Genomic DNA, 20,285 nt, shown 5'->3' with positions numbered 1-20,285 from the left:
AAAAAAAAAAGGCTTTAATCACACACGCATGCACACACACACACATACCTCTCTTAGAGCTATAAACATATTCAGTGAAGTTGCAGAATACAAAATCAGCAAACGAAAGTCAGCTGTGTTTCTATGCACTAGCAATAAGCAATCTGAAAAGAAAATTTAAAAAATTATTTCACTTATAATAGTATCAAAAGAATAAAATACTTAGGAATAAACTTAACCAAGGAGGTGAAAGAAAACTGAAAACTATAAAACATTGCTGAAAGAAATTAAAGAAGACACAAATAAATGGAAGACATCCTGTGTTCACGGATTGAAAGATATTGTTAGGTGTCAATACTACCTAAAGTGATCTACAGATTTAATGCAATCTCTATCAATACCCCAATGGCTTTTCTTGCAGAAAAAGAAAAATCCATTCTAAAATTCGTCTGGAATCTCAAGAGACCCTGAATAGCCAAAACAATCTTGAAAAAGAAGAAAATTGAAGATCTTATACTTTCTGATTTTAAAACTTATTACAAGGCTACAGTAATCAAACAGTGTGATACTGGCATAAAGACATATGGATCAGTGGAACAGAATAGAGAGCCCAGAAATAATCCCTCATATATATGGTCTAATGATTTTTGACAAGAGTGCTAGTTTTTTCAACAAATGGTGCTTAGAAAACTGGATATCTACATGTAAAAGAATGAAGTTGGACCCTTACCTTAACTACATACAAAAATTAACTGAAAATGGATCAAAGATCTAAACATAAGTGCTAAAACTATAAAACCCTTAGAAGTAAACATAGGAGAAAAGCTTCATAATTTTCCATTTGGCAACGATTTGTTGGATATGACACCAAAAGCACAGGCAACAAAAGTAAAAATAGATAAATTGGACTACATCAAAATTAAAAATTTCTGTGCATCAAAGGACACTATCAAAGTTAAAAAGCAATCAACAAACATATGAAATGATGTTCAACAACACTAAACACTAAGGAAGTGCAAATGAAAACCACAATGAGGTAGCACCTCGCACGCATTAAGATGACTGTTATCCAAAAACAACCAAACCAAAAAACAAACAACCCCCCCAAAAAATAACTAGTGTTGTTGGTAAAGATGTAGAGAAATTGGAACCTTGTGCATTGTTAGTGGGAATATAAAATGGTATATAGCCACTATAGAAAACAGTATGATGGTTTCTCACAAAAATTAAAAATAGCATTATCATGCGATCCAGCAATAACAGTTCTGAGTATATATCCAAAATAATTGAAATCAAGGTCTCAAAGAGATATTTGTGCATTCATGTTGACAGTAGCATTATCCACAACAGTCAAAAAGTGGAAGAAACCCAAATGTCTATCAAGTAATGAATAGATAAACAAAATGTGGTTTACACACACAATAGAATATTCTTCAGCCTTTAAAAGGAAGGAAATTCTGACATAATGCTACAACATGGATGAACCTTGAGGACATAATGTTAAGTGAAATAAGCTGGTCACAAAGACAAATACTGCACTGATTTTATTGATACATGATATCCAGAGGAGTTAAACCCATAAAAACAGAAAGTAGAAAAGTGGTTTCCAGGGGCTGGAGGGAGAAATGAATGGGTAATTGTTTAATGGGTACAGAATTTGAGTTTTTTTAGATGAAAATGTTCTAGAGATTAGCTGCACAACAATGTGAATATACTTAACACTACTGAATTGTACACTTAAAATTTGTAAAGATGCTAAAGTTTGTTATGTCTATTTTACCAAATTAAAAAAAATAAAATAAAGGACTTTAAGAATGGCTGAAAATAGGGTCTTAGACCAAGAAAGAACCATGTCTTCACCCTGATTCAGGAGAGCCAGGAGGTGAGTAAGAAAAGTAAGCCAAGCCTGAGCTTCCAGGTTCTTAAGAGAGAAGAATTTCAGCCTCTTGAGAAGCCTCTTCCTTTTGCAGCTGTACACCTGTACCTGAAGGGCTTGTTGGAAGTTCAGCCATACCCATGAACTAAAAGTGTTACAACGATCAGCTTGGGGTGATTCGCTCGGAGTCAAGCCAAAGAGAAGCTCCTCTCTACCTTTGGAAGTAGAATGCATTTCAGGAAGTGAAACATTTACTTGAGGAAAGTCTTAAGCAGTATTGTGAAATTTATTCAGTCAGGTCTTAATGAGAATAATACTTTTTAGAATCAAATAAGTAATCAAAGACAGATACAAGTGTCAACTGACTGATAGAACAGTTGTTGCTAAGGTCCACGTTTGATTTTGGTTAGAGGATATGTCCCACTATTATAAAATTCTGAATATTCTAGGTCAAAATTTAACTTTAACTCAAAGTTTAGTTGTTAAACACTGAATAAAATAGAATCCTGGAAAAATTTTGGGAAGGATAGTTCACCTAGATAATAATACGTTTATTACTCAAAATCCACGCTGTTAACTAAACCCTTGCAAATTCAGGCAGAAATTACTTAAATGATTATAGGATGGGGAAAGAAGGTTTATATGAAAACAGATAATTGGATTTTGAGTTAAACCAAATTTCATGATTAAAAAAGAGAATCCTCACCTCAGAATGTTTTCAATTTTATTTTATTTTATTTATTTTATTTTGTTATTATTTTTTTTAATTTAATTTTTTAAGCAAGGCAACTTTTGGTTGACCTCACAGATTGCAAGGACCTTGTCAGTTTACAATCCTTTATTTTTTTTATTTTTTACGTCTACAGCACCTGGTCTTTGTAGGTGGTCTCCTATCCAAGTACTAACCAGGCCTGATCCTGCTTACCTTTTGAGATCAGACAGAATTGGGCTTGTTCAGGGTAGCATGGCCGTAGACTATGTTTTCAATTTTAGAGTAAAAGAAAAAAGAGTGCATGGATTAAGCATATAACCTATTTTTGTACCTTTGGCTTCTTAGATACATAAATATTTGCTGAGTAAAAAATACAGCAAATTTGGGGAATGGAACAATCAGAGCAATCACCATTGTGATTTATAAATTTATTGATTTTATGTTATGAAATTTAAAAGAGAGGAAAGAATATACAGGAGTTCAATGATTTTGAAGATTTTGCCTTATGAGAAAAAATGTTTTCCCTGTAAGATTGGTACTTATTGCTTAACTTATTTTTAGTGTTTCCACAGTAGACATAGTGTAAGTTAGGAAAAATCAACCAAAACTCCATGCTGAAGAGCAAATAAAACAGACCTATTTAGTTACCATTGTCTGAAGGACTTGGGGATCTCTAGCTCTGACCTCATATAATTTGAGCTTAACATCCTGAAATACATGGACTTTGAATTTTTACCAGGCAAACATTTTAGTGTTTACATTCAAATAAATCTAAATGCTGAGGGAAAAGTTTTTGACATTATATATGTTTAATGTAGAAATGGGTGACTTTAATATGTCATAAAAATAAATAATTTTATTTTGGAAAATTCGATGCATTTTCCCTTAGGCGTATACTGCTCAATGCCCCAGGATATAGAATATAGGCATGGAATATGGAGTATACAAACATCATGAATTAAACTGCAGAATTGATGGGAATTGGCTGGGAGATAGTAAAAGGCTGCTATAATGTAGTCCATGAGGACCTATATGCCCATTTGATACTCTGATTGCCACCAAGGCTGCAGGGAATGGCCGCAAAAGAAGATAACACCAGCACCTTCTATCAGGCAGAACTTGTTGTGTTGCTCCTATTATTGCATTGTAGGTATTGAATGTGTGTGTTACTGATAACTTCTAAAAGTAATACAGTAAACAGTATGTTTAATATATATGTTATTCCAACCACAAACTTCATGTCTATTGATTTAAAACAAGCAGAATAGTACTCTGTTGCACTGGCATCAAAATTCAAGAGACAGAATGGAAAGTAACTATTTCTGTTTAAAAGCTCATGTGTGCACAATAGAATATTCCTCTATGGCAGATGAAAAAAAAAATCGAAGTCTTTGGGCCAAAGAAGCAAACTTAATAGAGTTGGTTAGACTATCATAGTGTTGGTCCACTTAAAAAATTGAACTAATTGCCAACATTTTATATAATTAAAATGTAAAATTTTTATTAAATCATGACAGTCTCACTAATTTAGGTTTACTTACCTGATTCCTGTAGCATTTGAGTTGGTAATCCCTGTTTCATGGGAAGAAAAATCTAACAATCCCTTCCAGAAGAAAATAGTGGAATTTTGGAAAAGTATATTTGCCTTGATACCCACTGGCTTATGTCTGCATTGATACCAGTATTCTTATCAGATATAGAAATTAATATTAATAAACTAGAAATAAATAATTTAATTTCAGAAATAATAAAAAATATGCAGGCTCACAGGCTTAAATATATCAGGACATATAGTGTGACTTATCTCTGAAAGTTTATAGAATGTTTGGGATCACAGGAGTAAGACTTGAATGGGACAAAATGTCCCACATTGGTGTCAAATTACATTTCAAAAGCAAAATTCAATACTATTCTAAAAGTTAGATTTCTAAGGCATTAGTTTTTGTTAAAATTCAGCAGAGAGCCTAACTCACTTTAGAAGGAATATATGATAATATTGAAGAAAAGGAATACATTTTGATTAGTAACAAGATTATCCAACACAGCTCAGTTGGTAGTAAACTACTTATAAATTGTAAATGCCCAACTATTCTGCAAGACTTAGTACATATGCCTTCTATCTCCCAAATACGTTTCAGGGAACATTTGGTGATGCTGAGTGGGAGCAGAGAGGAATTAGAGATCTTGTCACCCAAATCTGCAAGGATTATCCATGGAGGCATTGGGAGTATATGCTTTTTAAGAGCCATTACGTGTCAAGAAATATATGTGTAACACGGAACTACTAAAATTATGAATTATACTGCCAGGCAGACCTCTTTTCAACTAGATTCGCTTTTCCTGCTCTCTTGAGCTGCTCTGGATCTAAACAGGTTTTGAGGTGCGAGGCCACAGAATTTGCCAATGATGTGACACCTGAAAAACTTGTACAAAAAGGGAAAGAAAAATGATAAAACTCAAGTTGATACCACTGGTTGGCACCCAGATGACCACAACATATGGACCAGGCCAAGCATAAGCTGCCTTCACCCTGACAAGATGTGTTGGATGCCAAACAGCAGGAGTGCCCCCAGCCCTGTGGTCTTAGTTACTGAACCAGACCCCAAGCTGCATCATATTCTTCTAAGCTCTGTACATGCTATTTTCTCTGCCTGAAACACTTGCTCCCCCTTCCTCCTTTTTCTATTTGACTACTTCTTGTTAATCCTTGAAATCTCAGCTTAAATACTTCTACCTCTGAGAGCCTACCTTGACCTCCCAGACTAAGCTAGATTCCCCTTGTGTCCTCACAGTCCCTGCAGGACTTGAAAAGCACTGATCACACTGAATCACAACCCCTTGTTCACTTGTCTATACCCTCTCATAGCTGCAGAGCTACATAAGGCCAGGTGCTAGGTCTGCCTTGCTCACATCTGTATTCCTAATGTGGAGTAAGTTAAGTAACTCAGAAGATGCTGGTTGGATGGTTGAATAAACTGTATCCCAACCTGTCTGCTTCTTTGTTCACTCAGGTACTCTCAGCTGGCCCCTCAGCTGTGGGACTGTCTAGTGTTTGTGGGCAGGGCATAGAAGAGGGCCAGCAATGGCCTTGATGCCTAACAGAGTTTCCTAAGAAGCAGAAATTCTTGGGACAAGTGAACTGGAGGTTTGGTATGCAGCCTGAAACTTCTCAAAAACCTGTCCGCAAAGAATGAAATGAGAAAGAAGGATGTGTATGTAGAGGGAAGGGAGTGAGCTTGAAATATCTCTTCAAAGCAAAGTAGAGGTGATAACATTTTAACCAGAAATTGAGAATCAGAGACCAGAAGTCACTGAATCCAAAAGAATGAAAGAATGATTTTTTCGGAGGAAAGAACTCCACAATAGAATCAGAGCCCCTTGTAGTTAGCATGAAGTCTGAGAGGGTGTGCAAAATTAGTAGGGGTCCATAAATGTCTGTCAATTGGGTTCCATTCTCTCCATGACATTGGGCAGCTTCTTTCACTTAACAAAGTGATGGATGATCTTGGGTAAAGTAGGGAGAGTCTTATCGAAGGGAGACAGTCAGCAGACATCAGGGAGGGCTACAGGCAGATATATGACCCAAGGGCGATAAGACACTAAGAACTAGTACCAGAAGCTAACATTGCTTTTCCAGCATGGAAGCTGGCCAGAATGTAGCTGGTTGTCAAAAAGCCCAGGCTCTTAACCCCTCCTGTTCTTAAGGAGCATTGGTCTTTCTGCACCAGGAAACAATGCAGCTAAAAAACTTTCAAAGTCTTTCTATAGTCTTTAGCACAGAGTCAGATTCCTTTATGTGGCCTACAAAGTCTGTCATACTAGCTTCATCCTTGACCATGAAGCCAGGCAATTGCAATGAAGCAAGGAGTGGCCTCAACCAAGAGTGAACTGGGTTTTCTGTAATCAGAAGAATCTGAAAAAGGAGAAAAACTCTAGCCTTGTTCTTCAAACAAAGAATCTGGAAAACCAGAAGAAATGAACTTTTTCCAGGGGCAAGGTGTCAATAGTTCCCTTCTTTTATCTCCAGTATCTGTTTAGGCTCCTCCTCTCTGTTCTGGATCTAGGGACCCTGGCATGCCATCCTTTCTTAGTCTGAGCTGGAATGGCTTTGATTTTCTCATGCTGAGCAACTCTGGACCCCACTTGTTCCCCAGACCCTAAGGGGCTCTAGTAATAGACCGTGGGTAGCACTGATTCCAGGAGTGGACCCACCGTCCCCTACAGAGATGATACCCTGAAGTTCGTCAGGCAGGGAAGTTACCTCCTCGGCCCTCACTGGCAGCCGGCTTCACTTGGATTGGACGATTCATCTGAAAGACATCGGATCAACACACCCAGTCAACATGACTGCCTGGCCCTGGGGCCCCCCAGCTTTTCCACCCCTGGACTCCTCGAGATCTAAGCTCTGTACTTTTTGAACTCTGCACTCCACCCCTCTCACATGGGATTATAGATTTTCTCCAAGATTTCTTCCTTAAACCTAGGAATTTAGAAGATGTTGAAAACTAAAGAGTTGAGTGATAGGAAGCTCAGTGTCAAGTGCAGGATGAATCGTGGAGGCTAAAGAGATTCTCTTGCATTGGGCGCTAGGCAGGGACCATGTGAGGTCTGTCCCTCTGCTCCTGGACTTCCTTAAGGGCTTTGGGTGAGGGGAATTGGGTGGGAGGGTATTGCAGATTTATGTTTTGTGCCTCAAATTGAGAATATAATTCTATGTGTCATTCAAATTAAACAATATGGGAATCAGACTTAGTGCTGTCTATCCCAAACTCTGCCATTTAATGGTTGTATGACTTCCAATAAGCCAACATCTCTCAGATTTAACTTGTTAAATGAGGAAAAGCTTCCCCAAGCTTCTGCATCACCATACTTTCTACCCCTCTGTCCCCTCCCTGGGCCTCCCTTCTCCCGAGGACGTTGAAGTTCTCCAGGGCATTATCCTTGGCTCTCTCATTCCACTCCTCTCATTCTTCCTGGATAATCTCATCCACACCCACAGCCTCAGCTACTATCCCCACAAGGATGACTCAGAGCTCTGCGGCTCCAGCGCATCCTCCTCTCTGAGCTTAAGACCCATGTGCCCAGCCTCTTGCTGGACATCCCGACTAGAAAGTCCGACTGGCACCTTCCACTTGACACACGAAACCAGAGTTTACCTTTTTGCCCAAACCTGATCTTTCCAGTCATCCAAACTATAAACCTGAAAAGCAGCTTGACTCCTCCCTCATCCCCTCTCCCACCAACCGATTTCACCTTCTAATTCAGGGGTTCCCTGGTCAGGAGTAGATAAGAATCACCTGGGAACCATATTAGACTCTCAAGCTGGGGGACTATATAATTTGTAAAAGCTCTTAGGTGATGTCAATACACACCCCACACATTCCCATCCCCCAACCACCCTGAGAGAATTCATGATTGAATCCCATCTCACCTTCCTCTCATGGGTGTTGTGGGGATCACATGAGATAATGGGGATGCAAAAGGTCTTTGTAAACTGCCAGGAGCTGGGTGCGTAGGATGTGAGGAATTATTGTTGGGGGGCAGACAGCTGAGTGCCGGGAGGAAAGAACAGCGGCCTTCCTGGTCATGGAGAAGGGGTACTGATGCCCATCTGGCCTGAGAAGGTGATGATCTGACCCCCTCCTCTCAGGAAATGCACTGCTTCTGCACCAATCAGGGGCCATTTCATCCTCTACCAATGTGCTCGTTGCCGAGACAACAGGCAGCTTCCTGTTACCATAGCCACAAGTGCTACCCAGTAACCATGGTAACGCCCTGGCAGTCACAGTTGAGCAATTTCCTTTGGATCAAATTTGAGGGTGGGGAGTGAGGAGGGTTAGAAAAAAGAAAACAGGCCAAACGTGAACCAGTGCATTTCCCTCCCACCCAAGGCTCACGTTCTTATTATACGCTCTGACACACCCACCCGCTGGTGGTGGAGCACCTGCAGTGTACCAGGCTGTGGGTGGGGGTCGAGACACCAACAGGACTCAGGCTGTAGTCTAGAGGGGATGACAGATCAATCCAAGCAGATCAGGGCGAGCTGGACAGGTCTGGACTGGCCTGGACCAGGGACCAGGAGGACAGGACCCGTCCCTGGGCATGGCCACCTGTGATTGTGGAGGAGAGACCAAGAGACAGAGCCATGGAGAGCACAGACACAGGGAGAGATGAGAGACATGGGAAGACAGAAATGATGAGAGAGAGTAAGAGATGGACCTAGAAAGGGGCAAAGAAAGAGAGAAATAGTGGTGGAGATGGGAAGGAAATGAGGGGATAAGGGGACAGGAAAGGGGTGCAAGAAAGGCAGGGGGGACAGTGGTCAGGGAGAAGATAAGAGAGGTAGGAGCCTGGGGTTGGGGGCAGTGAGGGTGAGCAAGACTATCATTATTTTATTAGTTCTTAAATAGATCCTCAGAATTTCTCTCTGGAGCCTAGAGTGATGAGCACATGTGACAGCAATGGTTTCCATGGCAGCTGCCTCCCTAGCTGGGTTTCTGGGGAGATGGTGCTCATCAGTGCTCTGGGGCACGCCCCTCTCCTCCTCCCCCACTTCACCACTCTTTGATGGAGAGTGGCCATTAGGTGGTACGTAATGTTCCACATGGACCTGACAGAGTCCAGGCCTCAGAGACTGGGCACCTAGCCTTTCCACCACTCGGGCATGCTGCCAGCATTTCCTGAATTCTGTGACGATCCCCAGGCTGGGCTCTTCAGAGGAGACAGTGATTCCCCTGGGGGTCCTGTCTTCAAAGACTTACAGAGGGGAAGATGATGCCACCACTTCCTGAGAACCTAGTATATGCCAGGCCCTTCTTGGGGCACTTTATATACATTGTTTCTAAATTCCACTTGCTCTGCAAAATAACACTATTGTCCCCATAGTACAGATGAGAAAGCCAAGGCTGAGGAAGGATAAACACTTGTCCAAGATCACGTGGTGAGTGAGTGGTTGAGTTGAAATTTGCCCCCAGTTCTATCTGACATTGAAGTCCATGACTTTTGCATTGTGCTGCTCAACTCTATTCTTAAGACATGAATACAAGTAATGAAGGCACAGAGAGACCAGAGCCTTAGGAGGACTGCAAGATAATGTGCTCTGGGAGAGGCTGACTCCCTCTGGAGAGGCTGACTTAGAGAAAGCTTCATGAAGGAGGCAGATTTGACCTGGGGGTCATTTGTAAGACTGGGGTCATTGGGCCATGTGGAGATAATGGGAGAGGTAGGGCTGAAGGCTTTCTATTCCAGATGTCTGGGATATGGAGAGGGAGCTTCTAGTCTGAAGGAGCAAGGGTTCTGGTGGGTACCTGGCACAGAGGTAGCCAAGGTGGAACAAATTACTTCTGAGTCAGACAGATGTGGATTTAAATCCTGACTCCATCACTGGCAACTTCTCTAAGGTCTCTGAGCCTCAATATCCAATTAGTAAAAAGGAGAAGGAGAATCATGATCCTACCTCGCGGGCTTGTGGTGAAAATGACAATGGCTAGATCTTAGTAGGTACACCAGATGTAATACAGTTTTGTTTTGTTTTTTAATGGGAAGATGTGAAACTGAAAGGTAGGCAGGGGCCAGATCGAGGAAGTCTGTGAAAACCTCAAAAAGGAATTTTGCCTGCTATATTTGAAAGGTATTAGGGCTCCAAGGAAGGATTTTAAGTAGGGAGATAATCTAGTCTTTTTTGTCTTATGAAAGATCCCATGAGCTGTCTCCATGCAGAGAAGAGTTTGGAAGGGGAAAGATTAGAGGAAGAAAAATCAGTGATACAGGTAAGGGGCAAAAGTGACCCGGACCAACGCAGAGGAAATGAACAGATTCAAGAAATGTTTAGGAAGAATTAACTGGACTAAAGTTCTAGTGAATGTGGGGACTGAGGGAAGGAGGAAATGTTGGCTGACTCTCCCTTAAACTTAATACCTAAGTTTATGGCTTAGGTATTCAGGAAGTTGATAGTTTGGGAGTTTGGAGGTACAGGAGAAGTCACAGGAAAGGAGCCCAAGAGAGCAAAGACAAAACTGGAGACAGCAGTGCTACCTAGGGCTTTAGGCCTTTAGTCCCCACTGAAAAATGGTTAGGGAAAACACCTAGGATTTAGGTATACTCTGTGTGGCTGGAGGAGAGAGTTGCCCATGTGAACCGCTTGAGCAACCCGACCCTATCCTGCCTTATTTCTGCCATGACCAGGGGAGGGATGTGGGAATGGGGTGAGGTAATCATGGCTCCCCTTTGAAGAAAAGAAGGCATTGCTTCTTTGGCTAAGACCTTGTCATGAAACCTCAAGCGAGCTCTTGCGCTTAGCTAAGCACCTATTTCCTTGAGAGTTTCCTAAGTGGAGTCCAGGCACATGTCTGCTTCGGAGCACAACTCTAGAGGGGAAATCATGAGAAAGAATGTCAGAAAGAGGAGAGAACAACCTACTCCAAGCAGTGGAGTGGGGAAAGCCAGAGGCATCATATATATGCAGGAGGACCTGGTCCTTCTGCCCCCATCAGCAGAGTGAATGAAAGACCCTACCCCGTCTGCTTGACTTGCTTAAAATTCCTGCCTTTAGGCTCAGCATTGCCCTCTTCAGACTCTTGTGTCCTAACGGCAACTCTTTCCTCCACTCAGCACTAATGCCCTCAGCCCCTTCTCCTGCCATGGAAAGAGTGTTTGTTAGAACCTCCCCAAAGGGACGCTGGTGGGTCTAAGAGAGGTGTCATGGGTATAGAGAAGAGAGAAGCACAGAAAAAACAAACGTCACCACTTTCAGTACTTTGTTCTACTTCACACCCCTCCTCTAATTCAATCAAATCCTATTGGTTCTAAAATCTATATGGATATCCTAAATACCTCTCAAGTCTGTCCTCCCCTCCTCATTCCTGCCCTATCTCCAGCTCCAGGCCAGCATCATCATTCACCTGCACTCATGCAACAGTGTCCTAAAGGGGCATCCTGCCTCCAGTATTACTTCCTCTCCAGTTCAACCTTCACACTGTAGCCAGTCCCTCACTCTTCCCTGCTTAAAATCTGTCCATGATTCCCATTGCAGTCCTCCAAGTAAAGCTCAAGATCCCAAGATTGACAGTCAAAACTTTTCCCCGATTGCCTAACACATGATACTCTTCATTCACATAGAGCCTTAGCCGTCTTTGCTGGACACCTTCTTTGCCAGTTCTCACACTGTACCCAGAATTCTAGAAGGGGCCTTTACCTTTTAAGTTTCTAGACCTTTGAACACGATGAAATATGATCATGATTCAGCTCTGATAGCATCTCCTCTGTGAAGCTTCTCCTCTCTCTTCACTCCTGATGCTTGTTTTACACGCTCAGATGTAAACTTCACGGAGATGCAATGAGTTATTTCTGGGTTGGAAGCTCCTTGAGGGTGAAGGCTCTAACTCACTTACTGGGTGGCTACTAGCACATACCATGCCTTTGTGTGAGTTAGAGAAAATGTTCCCCTTCCTCTGGGCTGACACATCCCTGTGATAATGTGCATGGCTTGGTCAGTAGAGCATGGCTGGATTTTAGCCCCCATTTGCCTTTTCCACTCAAGCTGTTTTGTGCAGGGCACAACCTGCAAAAGTAAATGTAGTCAGTTATGTCTGACAGTGCGTAAAAGGATGGATGCCCAAAGAAAAGGAGTTCATAAGCAGAGAGAGAGAGAGAGAGAGAGCGAGAGAGAAGTAAAGGGGCACCTTCTGAATTCCAGGTGGGCCTGAGCTTGCGCTTCACCTTCTTCAGTTGGATTCTGGAGTCTAAAGTGAGGCTGAAAGAAGTGGCTACAGCTTTAAGGGGAAGAAGCTGAAGAAGATGGGACAAACCATTGAAATTTGAAGGAAGTCCTGAGTAGGGAGCCAAGATTTGATAGATGACAGAAATTAGCAGGGGACAGGTGGAAAGGAACCAAAGGGAGGTCCCAGTCTAGCAGTTATCTGGAAATTTACCCTAGGGGTCCAGGCCTTCTCTTTGGAGTTGACCCAACATTTCCCTATCCCACAGTAACAGTCCTGCCTGTCTCAGGGGAGCTCAGATTGATCTTATCGCTGCTTCTCCAGAAGATGGCAGCTGTGCCCAGAACCCAGTGCTTATAAAGAGCTGACCCTCCTCCCTGCATGCTGGTGGGCCTGAGGCCAGATGACTAAAGCTGCTGCTGCCCCTGGCAGGCCTAGAGGAAAGGTTGATGGCACGGACATTGCTGGGGGTGGCCAACAGAGCCATCGATTTTCATTTAGGAGAATAATTAAATATTAATTTTCACTTTGTTAAGCTGAGGAGGGTGAATAAAGCCAATCTTGGCAGTACCAGAGGAAGCTAGGCCATGTTGGAAGACAGCAGATAAAAGGGTAAAGGGGACAGATGTGTCCAGTCACCAATCCCTCCAAAACCTTAGACCTCTGTCTGCCGCCAGCTTGGCTCAGGTAATGGTGAATAAGTTCTGGAGCCAGAGTACCTGGCCTTGAAGCCCAAGTCTTCCCATTAGTGGCTACATGACCTTGGGTAAGACCTTGTTTTCTATGACTCAGTTTCTTCATTTTTAAAATGCAAATACCAAAAACAATGCCTTCTTCATAGAGGATTAACATGTAAATTTTTGTAATCAATAAATGTTACTTATTATTTCTCTTTTCTCCCCCCAGAAATTATCCCTGTAGTCTAGGGCTTCTCAGCCCTTATATCAGGTGCTCTAAGCTTCCGAGTCCTCCAGGTATCCCTTATCTTGTGGAGCCCTGTGGCTGGTTGAGGAGGAGTTTTGTTCTCCCAAAGTTCATCTTAATTTTCTCAGTGCCTTTCAGTTGCTTTCAGGATAAAGTCCAAACTCCTCAGCCTGGCACCCAAAATTTCCTCTTCAACCACTGCTCTCTTTTCTACAGCCTGGCCCATGCTCACATGGGCCCTCCCCCATACTCCCAACTCCATTTCACACCCATCCTGTTCCTTCTGTCTCTACACATTTACCATGCTGTTTCCCACATGGAATGTTACAGTTTGTCTTAGTGACACTCAATTCTAATTCTAGCATCAGAAGTCATTTACTCCATGCTTGGATGAATGACTTCTACTCCTCCTACTACTAATGCTGCTGTTACTATTACTACTACTACCACCACCAGCTAACCTATATTGAGTGCTTATTATCTACCAAGAACTGTGTTAAGCACTTTATATGACTTAGTTTATTTAATTATTACAACAGCTCTATGAGTTCAATTTTACAGATGAGGAAGCTTAGGCTTAGAGGGGTAAAGACTTGCTTAGTGTCACAGAGTTAGTGAGTGGTGAGGCCTGGATCCACATCTAGGTATGTCTGACTCCAGAGGCCACATATGGAAGAGTGCTGAGGGTGATAAGTTGGTGTTACTTGAAATGGAATCTTCGAGAGTGAGGCTTCAGTTGCTTCAACTACTAGGATTAGTTCTAGGATCTGACAATCCATTAATAGCTTGACCAGCTCTAGGCAAAGCTTGTCCCATTGCTGGACAGCTCAAATTCAAAGAGAAGACTTCTTTTTACTAAGCTGAAATTAGTGTTTCTGTTCTTTATACCCATTGATTCTCATCCTGTTCTCTGGGGCCCTCTGTAGAAAACCATATATCTACTTGCCCAACCCCACCCCTGCAATAGTAATATTTATCGAAATCTTATTCTGTTCCAGGCACTTGATTAGCCTCGGTCAATCCTCATGATAGCCCAGTGAGCCAAGTGTTAACCCTCTCCTTATAGATGAGGAAATTGAAGCTCAAGATGTTAAGTAATGTATCCAGAGACACAGAACTGATAAATGGCAGAGCTGGGATTCAAAACCACGTCTGTGAGACTCAAAAACTAGTATTTCTAGTTATTATGTTATGATGCCTCCCTATTAAAGACCGCACTAAATCAATCCTCCCCAGCTAAATATCCCCAGTTACTTCAAACCATCGTGTGTGTGTGTGTGTGAGTGTGTGTGTGTGTGTGTGTGTGTGTGTGTGTGTGTTTTGTCCCATCCCATCATGGTCTCTTTCTGGTAGGCTAATGACCCTCTCTTGAATCTGAGGATTTGAACTGGATACCGTTCCAGTTTGGGCCTGCCCAGAGCATTTGAATACTGCTTTGTTCTAGACATATCATTCCTTGGACAAGAGAAAATGAGGATGGGTAGTATAACTTGCTTGGTGAACTCATGTTAGTCCCTAACGATCACCACTTTTTTCTTGCCACGTGGTCAACAGGTCTCACTTTGCCTTTTGTCCAGTGATTAGCCATTAGCCAAGGCAATACTACGTATCATTGATACATAATGGCCTACCTGCCTATAGAATCAGGTCTCTCTTAACTTTAGCCAAGTGCTTGAGATGTGGGGGGAAGGCAAGCTTGGTTAGTCAAGGCACTCCCCTAAAAAATCATTACAGGAAGAGGACCAGAGGGCTATGTCATCAAGGGCCCTAGTACCGCAGAAAATGAGACACCAGCCCAGCAGAGCTTCTAACCCATATAGCTCCATCTATGCTCACATCAGTGACAAATGACACCTGAAGCCATGATTTTAGCCAACGTGGACGGATTCTAGTATAGCCCACAACAATGATGCCTCTCCTAGAAGACGAGGTAGACCACTTGGCCCAAGAGTCTTGAGCCCATTTCTTTGAGCCAGAAGACTGAATATAATAAAGAACCTGTACCTGTTAAGGGCACAGGTAAGCCTTCTCCTAGAAAAATAATTCTCCTGCTAGTTCCTGCTTCCAAGCTGGCTCCTACATGCTGCTTTGGCATGCATGTAGGGCATGTCCCAAGCCTGAGGTAATTCCCACCCTCCAACCCTGGTGGACTTACCCCTGGCAGGGTCTTCTGCTCGTGCAGTGCACTCTGGGCCTTGAGAGCAGAGTCCCGGGCGCAGTAGGTGAGGAAGGCACAGCCTGGGGAGGAAGAGGCTGGCTCAGGAGGTTTCCTGAAACCCCAAATACTCTTCCTGGAAATATCCCATTAAACTGACAAACTCAAGACCACTCTCCTTTAAACAAGGACACTGCTTCTTCTCTGCTTCCTACCTTCTCTGAAGGGAGGAGCTTCATGTGTCTGTGTCCTAGGCTCTGGATCCCTTTCATTTGCTCTTGGCCTCCCGCCTAGGGAACATGTATACCCACACCCAGTCACATGTTAATATAACCAAACATCTCTCCTTCCCACTCCAGCCTAAGTCCTGTTGGGGTTAAACCTCCCTAAGCAGCTTTGCCTTCAGCTTTAACCAGCCTCCCCCTTTTTGGATTTATACTCACAGAGTCTCCCAGAATCAGCCTTGATTCCTTCCCAACTCAGTTTCAGATGGGAGGAGGCAGGAGAGGAAGAGGAGGTTTGGGATCCAAGTCCAGAACCCCACAACTCCTTCCTAATATTTCACTCCTCCAATTCTGAAGGTAATGAATGGGTTAATTTGAGGCTTAGAAGATGAGGCTGGTTAAGGGTTTCCTGTTGTTGGGAGCTTCTAGGACCTCCAATCCTATCCAAGGAGCTTGATTTGTCAGCATTCCCAAGGCTTCGAGATAGGGCCTCTTAAAGGGTTATTGTGCCCCAAATCTGACTTCTCTGAAAGAACCAGTAGATATAGGGCAGAGAAGGAGTCTGGGTTGAACCAAAGGGTCAGTTCTACCACTCTTTGTTCAGCCTCAGAACCTGTGGCCTGCTAAGAAACACTGAAGCAGGGATCTCTTCCTTTCCAACAGTCATTGAGCACTCACTCATTCAGAAAATATTTACTAAATTCTTACTTATTATGGTAGAGCATTACAAAGGGCTTGGGGAAAAAGTGGCAACGAGACAGACACATTCTCTGCCCTAATGGGGATTATACGAAGGATCATGAGGGGCATGTAATTGAGTCCAAAGTATTGAGGAATGTCTTAAAGAACACATTGTGTCCTCAATAACAAATAGGGTTTAACCAGGTGACAAGAAAGATGGTGATTATTTCAGGCAGAGGGAATAGCACATATGAAGACTCAGTCAAGAATTCAGTGTATTGGAGAAATGGATGGAAGGCTAGTGTGGTTGGAAATTGGTGAATGGGGGCAGAGTGGCCAGTGAGGTGTGCAGGGGTCAGGTCATCTATATAGCCTTTTACACATCAGTCTGGATTTTGAACTTTTTAAAAAGAGTAGTAAGTAGCCGCTAAAAGGATTTTAAACAGGGCTGTGACATGATAAGATCTGTGTTTTTAAAAAGAGCCTTCTGAGTGTAGGAAGGAGAAAGAATGAAGGAAGAAAAAGTGGATGTGGGAAGCCCTTAGGAGCTTGGCGCAGTTTTCCACTTAAACCTCATCAGACTAGAAAGGCAAAAGGGACCATTTTCTCTGATGTGTTCTATGTGGCTGCCCTTACCTTAAGGTGGGTGGATATCTGCCATTCGTTGAGTTTAAGGGAATTTAGGGAACTCCTGGGACAAACTCTTATCATATCAATAGGGAAACTGAAGCCCAGAGAGTATGTCAGTGGCAGAATAGGGTTTGGAATCTCTTAAGTGCTAGGCTGAGGTTGTTTTCAAAGCAGTGTGGCTGCCTCCCTCATTACCCAGCCATCGAAAGGAAAATGAGTCACTCTGGCTTTTGGATGTCAATGTTGCTGGAGAGAAGATGGGGAAGATGTTGACTTGGAGATCTTCCCTGATCATCTTGCAAGGCAACCCTGCCTTGGAGAGTTGCACGTTGGTTTGGGGCTAAATCGCCAAACACCTGATTCTGCTTACATCTCTGCTCCATCTTCTCTCCACCGCGCCATGTCAGCTGACATCAGAACTGTGCAGGCCTGGAGCCCTGCCTGAAAGGCTCAGGGGCCCAGGTGCTGACTAAAGGAGCCCTTGTGGACTACCTATGACAGGGGGCAGAAGAATGTAGGGATGGAAAGACAGAGAAGTATGTCCCAAGAGACAGATGAATGATAAAACAAGATTAATGAGAGAGAGAGAGAGAGAGAGAGAGAGAGAGAGAGAGAGAGAGAGAGAGAGAGAGAGAGTGTTCAGAGATTTTAATGGTGAGAAGAGTAAGAATTAACGGTAGTCTATACATTTCCCTTATTGTAAAGATGGCCTAAAAAGGTTAGCTTGTACCTACGTACTGAAATAAATGTCTATAATATAAGAAAATAAATTGCTATGGATAGATGGACAGCCAGGCAGCTGGACTGCATTAGAAAGAATCTGGATAGTATGGTTGTGTCCTTTTGTGCCCCATTTAAAATAACCCCACCCCAAAGAGTAGAAGATGCATTACTACCTACCTGGTCCCAGATCTTCCATGAGCATTTATTTTCCTGAAGCACTTATATTAGTGTGCCTAGGAACACCCTAGGGCCTCCCAGTTGAAAAGAGGTGGCAGTCTGATTACAGCTCTCAGCCCTTAGGAAAGTACATTTAACCGTTACCCAGGGCCCACCATTTATCTCCTAGGAAAATCATGGAGGATCGTTGGTGAATTCCCCTCCCCTAAAATCCTGAAACCACAGCATGGTGAAGGTAGAGATAAAGGTGTTTCTCCTCAAATCATTTTCTTCCCCCACCCATGAATGACATGTGACTCTGGCTCTCTTTCTCCAGCCCAGACTGGACAGACTTTTCTGCATGTAAACAAGCCTCCTCCCTCTCTCTACTGGAAGAAAGGGGTGTGGCTGGACAGTACTGTGGTGCCTCTGTCTCTTTAGCAAGGGCAAGGAGAAGACCCATTTCTACCTCTTCAACCTGACCCACCCAGAGGCTGTGTTCCACAGGCTTTGGCCCAGGATCAGCCTGTGAGGGAGGAAACAGGAGGCTATACAGAAGATTGGGGAGGAGCAAAGATGAGGCACAGGGTTGGGGGAGATTAGAGGATGAAATAAGTGTGGATTCATCTGAGAGGAAACCTGAGAAGAAGGGTTACAAGGTGTCAGGAGTTCCAGACTGAGGTCAGGGTTCTTGGACTCAAATCAGAAGAGTCAGACAGTGTTGGTATTTTGGCAGGGGGCAAGAGAGATTGGGGTTACTGTTAAACATGAAATGGAATTGGGAGGTGAGAACCTCCTGGGAGGGGAATTGGATTTTGTGAGTTACCTAGGCCTGGGTTCTGAAGAAGGAGAGAATTTGGGTCTGTGGCATTTTAGGTTGGCAGTCTAAGAGTCAAAAGAAGACTCTGGAGATTGGATGGGCTTGGAGGCCAGAATGAGGGATGTAAGTCCAAGATGTGTGTGTGGGGATGGTTAGACCTAAGTAAGATGGTACCAGATGGTTCAGCATTGGGGACATTGAGGGTATTTGAGACCTAGAAGGTGGAATAAGTTTCCAAATTCTAGGATTTTGCATGTCGGTTGGGAGGGATGGAGTGAGGTCCAACTGAAAGGCGGGGACTGTTGGGATGTGAGAGATGAAAGGAAGGAAGTTGGAGGTTAGAGTAGAGGACATGTCAGGGTACCAGAGTAATGATCTGAGGGAGGATGACAGAGAAAATTCTAGGTTGGGGGCTCTGTGATCTGAGGAGAATACTGGGCTGAAGTGAGGCTGGTATTGGACTGGAGTTGGACTGGCCCTAGATAGGGCTAAGATTGGGGCTGTGGTGGAGGCTGGAGTTTGGGTTGGGCCGCACTCTAATCAGATTGGGGCTGGGCAGGGCAGGGCTGGGCAGGGGCTGGGCTGGCTGGGCTGGGCTGGGCTGGGCTGAACCCCGCGCACCTTTGTGGAGGCCGGTGAGCCGGTCCTTCAGCACCGTCAGTTCGTAGATGCGGCCGAACTCCTCGAACAGCGGCTTGAGGTCCTGCTCGTCCAAGCCCCGCGGGATCTGCCCCACGAAGAGCTTGATGGCGTCGTGGTCCTTCATGGGCACGGCAGGACCTGGGTTTAGTCCGCTCATGCCGACGCCGCTGTCCGCGGTGCTGAAACCTAGGCGCGGGCTGGGGCCGGCGGGCGGCGCAGACCCTCCAGGCGCCGCGGCCATATCCCCGCCCCGTCCGCCCTCCCGCCGGTCCCGCTGGTCCCGCCGGTCCCGCCGTCCCCTCCCAGGACCGGTGGCGAGGACCAGGAGAGAGGGGGCGGGGCCCGGGCGGCGAGGGAGGGGGGCTGCACGGGGGGCGGGGTCCCCGGTGGAGGGGCGCAAAGGGGGTGGGGCGGGCTGGAAAGAGGCGGGGCCGGGGGCGGGGCAGGCCGGCGCTGAGCCGGCGGGACGCTGGGGTCCGGCTTGAGGTCCCCGCGCGGCGCTCTCTGGGCTCGCGCCGGAGCGCTCCGGGAGGCGAGCCCTGAGCCCCAGCCCCCGTGCTTGGTGACGTCAGACAGCTGGCCGCCGAGTCTACGCAAATGATTTGCATAATGAGGAAGCAGCGGCCAATCAGAACTGTAGTTGACTGTACTCGGCCGGGGGCGGAGGGGCGGCTGGGCTCACGCGCTCCTGCTCGCCATGGCAACCGGACCTTCGGATGCCCTGTGTGTGTCGAGTGTGTGCGGGCGTGGCCCTGAGTCGCGCGTGTGCGCCTTGGACCGCGTGAGGGGAAGTAGCTTCGTCATGCGTCTGCAGGAGTCAGAGCTAGCCCCCTCCTCACACACAGGCACATACAGGCACGCTCACCTCCAAACACGGCAGCTTTTCCTGCGGGGATGGACGGGGATTCCTCTTCCTTTCACACTACCAAAGCCATCCTACCCCGCCCCATCATGTATCTCTCTGTTCTGTGTCTTCAACCACTTCCTTACCCACGAACCTCAAACGTTCTTCTCACCTGCATCTTCCTCCCCCATTTTTTTTTTTTT

General features: G+C 44.6%; 1 protein-coding gene across 3 annotated transcripts in view; it reads right to left on the bottom strand.

Annotated features, from left to right (window-relative positions):
• CELF6 (CUGBP Elav-like family member 6) overlaps positions 1–19,754 on the bottom strand; it is a 28,592-nt gene extending 8,838 nt beyond the window's left edge. For 2 of the 3 annotated variants that reach the window (XM_039856528.1, XM_039856529.1), the window contains exons 1-3: positions 19,218–19,754; positions 15,363–15,445; positions 6,829–6,877 (exon numbers count right to left, since the gene is read on the bottom strand). In XM_039856528.1, the coding sequence (XP_039712462.1) occupies positions 6,829–6,877; positions 15,363–15,445; positions 19,218–19,479 (394 nt within the window). In that variant the 5' untranslated portion in view covers positions 19,480–19,754. Of the gene's footprint in view, positions 1–6,828; positions 6,878–7,998; positions 8,320–15,362; positions 15,446–19,217 lie in introns of those variants that run through there. The other variant, XM_039856530.1, reaches the window with a different exon arrangement.
• Positions 19,755–20,285: the final 531 nt, after the last annotated feature.

Source organism: Pteropus medius, unplaced genomic scaffold, assembly GCF_902729225.1.
Source record: "Pteropus medius unplaced genomic scaffold, Ma_sr-lr_union100, whole genome shotgun sequence".
NCBI lineage: Eukaryota > Metazoa > Chordata > Mammalia > Chiroptera > Pteropodidae > Pteropus > Pteropus medius.
Note: the sequence above shows the minus strand (reverse complement) of the source record. Positions and strands in the feature narration are given on the sequence as shown.